The sequence below is a fragment of the Saccoglossus kowalevskii genome, chromosome 1 (assembly GCF_978046115.1).
Source record: "Saccoglossus kowalevskii chromosome 1, keSacKowa6.1, whole genome shotgun sequence".
In the NCBI taxonomy this organism is placed as follows: Eukaryota; Metazoa; Hemichordata; class Enteropneusta; family Harrimaniidae; genus Saccoglossus; species Saccoglossus kowalevskii.
Genome location: NC_140641.1, coordinates 46,240,673 through 46,253,989, shown reverse-complemented (window position 1 = coordinate 46,253,989; position 13,317 = coordinate 46,240,673). Strand labels below are relative to the sequence as shown.

Below are 13,317 nucleotides of genomic sequence, written 5' to 3'. Positions count from 1 at the left end.
AGCTCAGTTGTGTTACCATCCATTTATACAACACCACACTTCAGTATGAAACAAAGCTCAGTTGTATTACCATCCATTTATACACCACACTTCAGTATGAAACAAAGCTCAGTTGTGTTACCATCCATTTATACAACACCACACTTCAGTATGAAACAAAGCTCAGTTGTATTACCATCCATTTATACAACACCACACTTCAGTATGAAACAAACCTCAGTTGTGTTACCATCCATTTATACAACATCACACTTCAGTATGAAACAAAGCTCAGTTGTGTTACCATCCATTTATACAACACCACACTTCAGTATGAAACAAAGCTCAGTTGTGTTAACATCCATTTATACAACACCACACTTCAGTATGAAACAAAGCTCAGTTGTGTTAACATCCATTTATACAACACCACACTTCAGTATGAAACAAAGCTCAGTTGTGTTACCATCCATTTATACAACACCACACTTCAGTATGAAACAAAGCTCAGTTGTGTTACCATCCATTTATACAACACCACACTTCAGTATGAAACAAAGCTCAGTTGTGTTAACATCCATTTATACAACATCACACTTCAGTATGAAACAAAGCTCAGTTGTGTTACCATCCATTTATACAACACCACACTTCAGTATGAAACAAAGCTCAGTTGTGTTAACATCCATTTATACAACACCACACTTCAGTATGAAACAAAGCTCAGTTGTATTACCATCCATTTATACAACACCACACTTCAGTATGAAACAAACCTCAGTTGTGTTACCATCCATTTATACAACATCACACTTCAGTATGAAACAAAGCTCAGTTGTATTACCATCCATTTATACAACATCACACTTCAGTATGAAACAAAGCTCAGTTGTGTTACCATCCATTTATACAACACCACACTTCAGTATGAAACAAAGCTCAGTTGTATTACCATCCATTTATACAACACCACACTTCAGTATGAAACAAAGCTCAGTTGTATTACCATCCATTTATACAACACCACACTTCAGTATGAAACAAAGCTCAGTTGTGTTACCATCCATTTGTACAACACCACACTTCAGTATGAAACAAACCTCAGTTGTGTTACCATCCATTTATACAACACCACACTTCAGTATGAAACAAAGCTCAGTTGTATTACCATCCATTTATACAACACCACACTTCAGTATGAAACAAAGCTCAGTTGTGTTACCATCCATTTATACAACACCACACTTCAGTATGAAACAAAGCTCAGTTGTATTACCATCCATTTATACAACACCACACTTCAGTATGAAACAAAGCTCAGTTGTGTTAACATCCATTTATACAACATCACACTTCAGTATGAAACAAAGCTCAGTTGTGTTACCATCCATTTATACAACACCACACTTCAGTATGAAACAAAGCTCAGTTGTGTTACCATCCATTTATACAACACCACACTTCAGTATGAAACAAAGCTCAGTTGTGTTACCATCCATTTATACAACACCACACTTCAGTATGAAACAAAGCTCAGTTGTGTTACCATCCATTTATACAACACCACACTTCAGTATGAAACAAAGCTCAGTTGTGTTACCATCCATTTATACAACACCACACTTCAGTATGAAACAAAGCTCAGTTGTGTTACCATCCATTTATACAACACCACACTTCAGTATGAAACAAACCTCAGTTGTATTACCATCCATTTATACAACACCACACTTCAGTATGAAACAAAGCTCAGTTGTGTTACCATCCATTTATACAACACCACACTTCAGTATGAAACAAAGCTCAGTTGTGTTACCATCCATTTATACAACACCACACTTCAGTATGAAACAAACCTCAGTTGTATTACCATCCATTTATACAACATCACACTTCAGTATGAAACAAAGCTCAGTTGTGTTAACATCCATTTATACAACATCACACTTCAGTATGAAACAAAGCTCAGTTGTGTTAACATCCATTTATACAACACCACACTTCAGTATGAAACAAAGCTCAGTTGTGTTACCATCCATTTATACAACACCACACTTCAGTATGAAACAAAGCTCAGTTGTGTTACCATCCATTTATACAACACCACACTTCAGTATGAAACAAAGCTCAGTTGTGTTACCATCCATTTATACAACACCACACTTCAGTATGAAACAAAGCTCAGTTGTGTTACCATCCATTTATACAACACCACACTTCAGTATGAAACAAAGCTCAGTTGTGTTACCATCCATTTATACAACACCACACTTCAGTATGAAACAAACCTCAGTTGTATTACCATCCATTTATACAACACCACACTTCAGTATGAAACAAAGCTCAGTTGTGTTAACATCCATTTATACAACATCACACTTCAGTATGAAACAAAGCTCAGTTGTATTACCATCCATTTATACAACACCACACTTCAGTATGAAACAAAGCTCAGTTGTGTTACCATCCATTTATACAACATCACACTTCAGTATGAAACAAAGCTCAGTTGTGTTACCATCCATTTATACAACACCACACTTCAGTATGAAACAAAGCTCAGTTGTATTACCATCCATTTATACAACACCACACTTCAGTATGAAACAAAGCTCAGTTGTGTTACCATCCATTTATACAACATCACACTTCAGTATGAAACAAAGCTCAGTTGTGTTAACATCCATTTATACAACACCACACTTCAGTATGAAACAAACCTCAGTTGTGTTACCATCCATTTATACAACACCACACTTCAGTATGAAACAAAGCTCAGTTGTGTTACCATCCATTTATACAACACCACACTTCAGTATGAAACAAAGCTCAGTTGTATTACCATCCATTTATACAACACCACACTTCAGTATGAAACAAAGCTCAGTTGTGTTAACATCCATTTATACAACATCACACTTCAGTATGAAACAAACCTCAGTTGTGTTAACATCCATTTATACAACACCACACTTCAGTATGAAACAAAGCTCAGTTGTATTACCATCCATTTATACAACACCACACTTCAGTATGAAACAAAGCTCAGTTGTGTTACCATCCATTTATACAACATCACACTTCAGTATGAAACAAACCTCAGTTGTGTTAACATCCATTTATACAACACCACACTTCAGTATGAAACAAAGCTCAGTTGTATTACCATCCATTTATACAACACCACACTTCAGTATGAAACAAAGCTCAGTTGTATTACCATCCATTTATACAACACCACACTTCAGTATGAAACAAACCTCAGTTGTATTACCATCCATTTATACAACACCACACTTCAGTATGAAACAAACCTCAGTTGTATTACCATCCATTTATACAACACCACACTTCAGTTTCTAACTCCACTAAATTGGTAGATTGTGGCAGTCCACAAATATATTACTTTACATGTTGATTTTTAATACACTGCGTGATCATTTTTTAATTACACATAAGGACGATACTGAAAACACCATTGGTTCTCGCCTCAGACTGTCAAAAAAGATCATTGTCATATTGAACTGATACTGTATATTCTGTGATCCAGAAGACACCATGCTGTACCCGCGTACTGCTAACTTTAATATAGTTTACATGCCATGTCAGTACTTACTAATGGTGTTTATTTTCAGGGATTACTGTTGTATTCAGGGTTGGACTTGCAATCTTAGAGATCTACCAAAGTGAGCTCTTAAAATCGAGTGATTTGAACAGCACATTACCCATGCTATTAAAACCACCACCACAAATGTAAGATACTTGTACCTTGTTTTTATATTACTCTATATACTAGACAAAGAAAATATTGCCTCATGTTGATGATTTTAATGGTAAAGTGTATATGTTCTATCATTAAAATGTGGAGCGTTATTTTTAACCAGACATCTATGTTATCACAAACATGTCTAGTAAATGTATATATATATATATATATATTACCAGTGTCAACTATGATACTCTCATCACTGCTGTTTGGAAAACTCAAGTCCATAAGTGGCAGATTAATACTTTGGAAGCGATTATTGATGAGGATGACAAAAAAAATAAAACAGGTATGTATTGATAACATACGTCACCAAAGCTATCCCATACATGGTTTATAGTATTATATGTCACCAAAGCTATCCCATACATGGTTTATGGTATTATATGTCACCAACTATCCCATACATGGTTTATGATATTATATGCCACCAAAGCTATCCCATACATGGTTTATGGTATTATATGTCACCAACTATCCCATACATGGTTTATGGTATTATATGCCACCAAAGCTATCCCATACATGGTTTATGGTATTATATGTCACCAACTATCCCATACATGGTTTATGGTATTATATGTCACCAAAGCTATCCCATACATGGTTTATGGTATTATATGTCACCAAAGCTATCCCATACATGGTTTATGGTATTATATGTCACCAAAGCTATCCCATACATGGTTTATGGTATTATATGTCACCAAAGCTATCCCATACATGGTTTATGGTATTATATGTCACCAAAGCTATCCCATACATGGTTTATGGTATTATATGTCACCAAAGCTATCCCATACATGGTTTATGGTATTATATGTCACCAAAGCTATCCTATACATGGTTTATAGTATTATATGTCACCAAAGCTATCCCATACATGGTTTATGGTATTATATGTCACCAAAGCTATCCCATACATGGTTTATGGTATTATATGTCACCAAAGCTATCCCATACATGGTTTATGGTATTATATGTCACCAAAGCTATCCTATACATGGTTTATAGTATTATATGTCACCAAAGCTATCCCATACATGGTTTATGGTATTATATGTCACCAAAGCTATCCCATACATGGTTTATGGTATTATATGTCACCAAAGCTATCCCATACATGGTTTATGGTATTATATGTCACCAACTATCCCATACATGGTTTATGGTATTATATGCCACCAAAGCTATCCCATACATGGTTTATGGTATTATATGTCACCAACTATCCCATACATGGTTTATGGTATTATATGTCACCAAAGCTATCCCATACATGGTTTATGGTATTATATGTCACCAAAGCTATCCCATACATGGTTTATGGTATTATATGTCACCAAAGCTATCCCATACATGGTTTATGGTATTATATGTCACCAAAGCTATCCCATACATGGTTTATGGTATTATATGTCACCAAAGCTATCCCATACATGGTTTATGGTATTATATGTCACCAAAGCTATCCCATACATGGTTTATGGTATTATATGTCACCAAAGCTATCCTATACATGGTTTATAGTATTATATGTCACCAAAGCTATCCTATACATGGTTTATAGTATTATATGTCACCAAAGCTATCCCATACATGGTTTATGGTATTATATGTCACCAAAGCTATCCCATACATGGTTTATGGTATTATATGTCACCAAAGCTATCCCATACATGGTTTATGGTATTATATGTCACCAAAGCTATCCTATACATGGTTTATAGTATTATATGTCACCAAAGCTATCCCATACATGGTTTATGGTATTATATGTCACCAAAGCTATCCCATACATGGTTTATGGTATTATATGTCACCAAAGCTATCCCATACATGGTTTATGGTATTATATGTCACCAAAGCTATCCCATACATGGTTTATGGTATTATATGTCACCAAAGCTATCCCATACATGGTTTATGGTATTATATGTCACCAAAGCTATCCCATACATGGTTTATGGTATTATATGTCACCAAAGCTATCCTATACATGGTTTATAGTATTATATGTCACCAAAGCTATCCCATACATGGTTTATGGTATTATATGTCACCAAAGCTATCCCATACATGGTTTATAGTATTATATGTCACCAAAGCTATCCCATACATGGTTTATGGTATTATGTCACCAAAGCTATCCCATACATGGTTTATGGTATTATATGTCACCAAAGCTATCCCATACATGGTTTATGGTATTATATGTCACCAAAGCTATCCCATACATGGTTTATGGTATTATATGTCACCAAAGCTATCCCATACATGGTTTATGGTATTATACATCACCAAAGCTATCCCATACATGGTTTATGGTATTATACATCACCAAAGCTATCCCATACATGGTTTATGGTATTATATGTCACCAAAGCTATCCCATACATGGTTTATGGTATTATACATCACCAAAGCTATCCCATACATGGTTTATGGTATTATACATCACCAAAGCTATCCCATACATGGTTTATGGTATTATACGTCACCAAAGCTATCCCATACATGGTTTATGGTATTATACATCACCAAAGCTATCCCATACATGGTTTATGGTATTATACGTCACCAAAGCTATCCCATACATGGTTTATGGTATTATATGTCACCAAAGCTATCCCATACATGGTTTATGGTATTATACGTCACCAAAGCTATCCCATACATGGTTTATGGTATTATATGTCACCAAAGCTATCCCATACATGGTTTATGGTATTATATGTCACCAAAGCTATCCCATACATGGTTTATGGTATTATATGTCACCAAAGCTATCCCATACATGGTTTATGGTATTATACGTCACCAAAGCTATCCCATACATGGTTTATGGTATTATATGTCACCAAAGCTATCCCATACATGGTTTATGGTATTATATGTCACCAAAGCTATCCTATACATGGTTTATGGTATTATATGTCACCAAAGCTATCCCATACATGGTTTATGGTATTATATGTCACCAAAGCTATCCTATACATGGTTTATGGTATTATATGTCACCAAAGCTATCCCATACATGGTTTATGGTATTATATGTCACCAAAGCTATCCCATACATGGTTTATGGTATTATATGTCACCAAAGCTATCCCATACATGGTTTATGGTATTATACGTCACCAAAGCTATCCTATACATGGTTTATGGTATTATACGTCACCAAAGCTATCCCATACATGGTTTATAGTATTATATGTCACCAAAGCTATCCCATACATGGTTTATGGTATTATACGTCACCAAAGCTATCCCATACATGGTTTATGGTATTATACGTCACCAAAGCTATCCTATACATGGTTTATGGTATTATACGTCACCAAAGCTATCCCATACATGGTTTATGGTATTATATGTCACCAAAGCTATCCCATACATGGTTTATGGTATTATACGTCACCAAAGCTATCCCATACATGGTTTATGGTATTATACGTCACCAAAGCTATCCCATACATGGTTTATGGTATTATACGTCACCAAAGCTATCCCATACATGGTTTATGGTATTATACGTCACCAAAGCTATCCCATACATGGTTTATGGTATTATATGTCACCAAAGCTATCCCATACATGGTTTATGGTATTATATGTCACCAAAGCTATCCCATACATGGTTTATGGTATTATACGTCACCAAAGCTATCCTATACATGGTTTATGGTATTATACGTCACCAAAGCTATCCCATACATGGTTTATGGTATTATATGTCACCAAAGCTATCCCATACATGGTTTATGGTATTATATGTCACCAAAGCTATCCCATACATGGTTTATGGTATTATACGTCACCAAAGCTATCCTATACATGGTTTATGGTATTATACGTCACCAAAGCTATCCCATACATGGTTTATGGTATTATACATCACCAAAGCTATCCTATACATGGTTTATGGTATTATATGTCACCAAAGCTATCCCATACATGGTTTATGGTATTATATGTCACCAAAGCTATCCCATACATGGTTTATGGTATTATATGTCACCAAAGCTATCCCATACATGGTTTATGGTATTATATGTCACCAAAGCTATCCCATACATGGTTTATGGTATTATGTCACCAAAGCTATCCTATACATGGTTTATGGTATTATATGTCACCAAAGCTATCCCATACATGGTTTATGGTATTATACGTCACCAAAGCTATCCTATACATGGTTTATGGTATTATACGTCACCAAAGCTATCCCATACATGGTTTATGGTATTATATGTCACCAAAGCTATCCCATACATGGTTTATGGTATTATACGTCACCAAATCTATCCCATACATGGTTTATAGTATTATACGTCACCAAAGCTATCCCATACATGGTTTATGGTATTATACATCACCAAAGCTATCCCATACATGGTTTATGGTATTATACATCACCAAAGCTATCCCATACATGGTTTATGGTATTATATGTCACCAAAGCTATCCCATACATGGTTTATGGTATTATATGTCACCAAAGCTATCCCATACATGGTTTATGGTATTATATGTCACCAAAGCTATCCCATACATGGTTTATGGTATTATACATCACCAAAGCTATCCCATACATGGTTTATGGTATTATACATCACCAAAGCTATCCCATACATGGTTTATGGTATTATATGTCACCAAAGCTATCCCATACATGGTTTATGGTATTATACATCACCAAAGCTATCCCATACATGGTTTATGGTATTATATGTCACCAAAGCTATCCCATACATGGTTTATGGTATTATATGTCACCAAAGCTATCCCATACATGGTTTATGGTATTATATGTCACCAAAGCTATCCCATACATGGTTTATGGTATTATACATCACCAAAGCTATCCCATACATGGTTTATGGTATTATACATCACCAAAGCTATCCCATACATGGTTTATGGTATTATACATCACCAAAGCTATCCCATACATGGTTTATGGTATTATACGTCACCAAAGCTATCCCATACATGGTTTATGGTATTATATGTCACCAAAGCTATCCCATACATGGTTTATGGCATTATATGTCACCAAAGCTATCCCATACATGGTTTATGGTATTATATGTCACCAACTATCCCATACATGGTTTATGGTATTATACATCACCAAAGCTATCCCATACATGGTTTATGGTATTATACATCACCAAAGCTATCCCATACATGGTTTATGGTATTATATGTCACCAAAGCTATCCCATACATGGTTTATGGCATTATATGTCACCAAAGCTATCCCATACATGGTTTATGGTATTATATGTCACCAACTATCCCATACATGGTTTATGGTATTATACGTCACCAAAGCTATCCCATACATGGTTTATGGTATTATATGTCACCAAAGCTATCCCATACATGGTTTATGGTATTATACGTCACCAAAGCTATCCCATACATGGTTTATGGTATTATATGTCACCAAAGCTATCCCATACATGGTTTATGGTATTATATGTCACCAAAGCTATCCCATACATGGTTTATGGTATTATATGTCACCAAAGCTATCCCACACATGGTTTATGGTATTATATGTCACCAACTATCCCATACATGGTTTATGGTATTATACGTCACCAAAGCTATCCCATACATGGTTTATGGTATTATACATCACCAAAGCTATCCCATACATGGTTTATGGTATTATATGTCACCAAAGCTATCCCATACATGGTTTATGGTATTATATGTCACCAAAGCTATCCCATACATGGTTTATGGTATTATACGTCACCAAAGCTATCCCATACATGGTTTATGGTATTATACGTCACCAAAGCTATCCCATACATGGTTTATGGTATTATACGTCACCAAAGCTATCCCATACATGGTTTATGGTATTATACATCACCAAAGCTATCCCATACATGGTTTATGGTATTATACGTCACCAAAGCTATCCCATACATGGTTTATGGTATTATACATCACCAAAGCTATCCCATACATGGTTTATGGTATTATATGTCACCAAAGCTATCCCATACATGGTTTATGGTATTATACATCACCAAAGCTATCCCATACATGGTTTATGGTATTATATGTCACCAAAGCTATCCCATACATGGTTTATAGTATTATACGTCACCAAAGCTATCCCATACATGGTTTATGGTATTATACGTCACCAAAGCTATCCCATACATGGTTTATAGTATTATACGTCACCAAAGCTATCCCATACATGGTTTATGGTATTATATGTCACCAAAGCTATCCCATACATGGTTTATGGTATTATATGTCACCAAAGCTATCCCATACATGGTTTATGGTATTATATGTCACCAAAGCTATCCTATACATGGTTTATGGTATTATATGTCACCAAAGCTATCCCATACATGGTTTATGGTATTATATGTCACCAAAGCTATCCCATACATGGTTTATGGTATTATACGTCACCAAAGCTATCCCATACATGGTTTATGGTATTATATGTCACCAAAGCTATCCCATACATGGTTTATGGTATTATATGTCACCAAAGCTATCCCATACATGGTTTATGGTATTATATGTCACCAAAGCTATCCCATACATGGTTTATGGTATTATACATCACCAAAGCTATCCCATACATGGTTTATGGTATTATATGTCACCAAAGCTATCCCATACATGGTTTATAGTATTATATGTCACCAAAGCTATCCCATACATGGTTTATGGTATTATATGTCACCAAAGCTATCCTATACATGGTTTATGGTATTATACATCACCAAAGCTATCCCATACATGGTTTATGGTATTATACGTCACCAAAGCTATCCCATACATGGTTTATGGTATTATACATCACCAAAGCTATCCCATACATGGTTTATGGTATTATATGTCACCAAAGCTATCCTATACATGGTTTATGGTATTATACATCACCAAAGCTATCCCATACATGGTTTATGGTATTATACGTCACCAAAGCTATCCCATACATGGTTTATGGTATTTTACATCACCAAAGCTATCCCATACATGGTTTATGGTATTATATGTCACCAAAGCTATCCCATACATGGTTTATGGTATTATATGTCACCAAAGCTATCCTATACATGGTTTATGGTATTATATGTCACCAAAGCTATCCCATACATGGTTTATGGTATTATATGTCACCAAAGCTATCCCATACATGGTTTATGGTATTATACGTCACCAAAGCTATCCCATACATGGTTTATGGTATTATACATCACCAAAGCTATCCCATACATGGTTTATGGTATTATATGTCACCAAAGCTATCCCATACATGGTTTATGGTATTATACGTCACCAAAGCTATCCCATACATGGTTTATGGTATTATACGTCACCAAAGCTATCCCATACATGGTTTATGGTATTATACGTCACCAAAGCTATCCCATACATGGTTTATGGTATTATACATCACCAAAGCTATCCCATACATGGTTTATGGTATTATACGTCACCAAAGCTATCCCATACATGGTTTATGGTATTATATGTCACCAAAGCTATCCCATACATGGTTTATGGTATTATATGCCACCAAAGCTATCCCATACATGGTTTATGGTATTATATGTCACCAAAGCTATCCCATACATGGTTTATGGTATTATATGTCACCAAAGCTATCCTATACATGGTTTATGGTATTATACATCACCAAAGCTATCCCATACATGGTTTATGGTATTATATGTCACCAAAGCTATCCCATACATGGTTTATGGTATTATATGCCACCAAAGCTATCCCATACATGGTTTATGGTATTATATGTCACCAAAGCTATCCCATACATGGTTTATGGTATTATATGTCACCAAAGCTATCCCATACATGGTTTATGGTATTATATGTCACCAAAGCTATCCCATACATGGTTTATGGTATTATACATCACCAAAGCTATCCCATACATGGTTTATGGTATTATATGTCACCAAAGCTATCCCATACATGGTTTATGGTATTATATGCCACCAAAGCTATCCCATACATGGTTTATGGTATTATATGTCACCAAAGCTATCCCATACATGGTTTATGGTATTATATGTCACCAAAGCTATCCCATACATGGTTTATGGTATTATACATCACCAAAGCTATTCCATACATGGTTTATGGTATTATATGTCACCAAAGCTATCCCATACATGGTTTATGGTATTATATGTCACCAAAGCTATCCCATACATGGTTTATGGTATTATACGTCACCAAAGCTATCCCATACATGGTTTATAGTATTATATGTCACCAAAGCTATCCCATACATGGTTTATGGTATTATACGTCACCAAAGCTATCCCATACATGGTTTATGGTATTATACGTCACCAAAGCTATCCCATACATGGTTTATGGTATTATATGTCACCAAAGCTATCCCATACATGGTTTATGGTATTATACATCACCAAAGCTATCCCATACATGGTTTATGGTATTATACATCACCAAAGCTATCCCATACATGGTTTATGGTATTATACGTCACCAAAGCTATCCCATACATGGTTTATGGTATTATATGTCACCAAAGCTATCCCATACATGGTTTATGGTATTATATGTCACCAAAGCTATCCCATACATGGTTTATGGTATTATACGTCACCAAAGCTATCCCATACATGGTTTATGGTATTATACGTCACCAAAGCTATCCCATACATGGTTTATGGTATTATATGTCACCAAAGCTATCCCATACATGGTTTATGGTATTATATGTCACCAAAGCTATCCCATACATGGTTTATGGTATTATATGTCACCAAAGCTATCCCATACATGGTTTATGGTATTATACGTCACCAAAGCTATCCTATACATGGTTTATGGTATTATACGTCACCAAAGCTATCCCATACATGGTTTATGGTATTATATGTCACCAAAGCTATCCCATACATGGTTTATGGTATTATATGTCACCAAAGCTATCCCATACATGGTTTATGGTATTATACGTCACCAAAGCTATCCTATACATGGTTTATGGTATTATACGTCACCAAAGCTATCCCATACATGGTTTATGGTATTATATGTCACCAAAGCTATCCCATACATGGTTTATGGTATTATATGTCACCAAAGCTATCCCATACATGGTTTATGGTATTATATGTCACCAAAGCTATCCTATACATGGTTTATGGTATTATATGTCACCAAAGCTATCCCATACATGGTTTATGGTATTATATGTCACCAAAGCTATCCCATACATGGTTTATGGTATTATATGTCACCAAAGCTATCCCATACATGGTTTATGGTATTATATGTCACCAAAGCTATCCCATACATGGTTTATGGTATTATATGTCACCAAAGCTATCCCATACATGGTTTATGGTATTATATGTCACCAAAGCTATCCCATACATGGTTTATGGTATTATATGTCACCAAAGCTATCCCATACATGGTTTATGGTATTATATGTCACCAAAGCTATCCCATACATGGTTTATGGTATTATATGTCACCAAAGCTATCCCATACATGGTTTATGGTATTATATGTCA

General features: G+C 35.2%; 1 protein-coding gene across 4 annotated transcripts in view; it reads left to right on the top strand.

The window, feature by feature from the left end:
- The window catches only part of LOC102805386 (TBC1 domain family member 2B-like), a 103,797-nt gene that overhangs the window by 73,925 nt on the left and 16,555 nt on the right, over window positions 1-13,317 (top strand). For all 4 annotated transcript variants that reach the window (XM_085502615.1, XM_085502605.1, XM_085502613.1 and 1 more), the window contains 2 exons: window positions 3,615-3,732; window positions 3,925-4,034. In XM_085502615.1, the coding sequence (XP_085358741.1) occupies window positions 3,615-3,732; window positions 3,925-4,034 (228 nt within the window). The remainder of the gene's footprint in view (window positions 1-3,614; window positions 3,733-3,924; window positions 4,035-13,317) is intronic.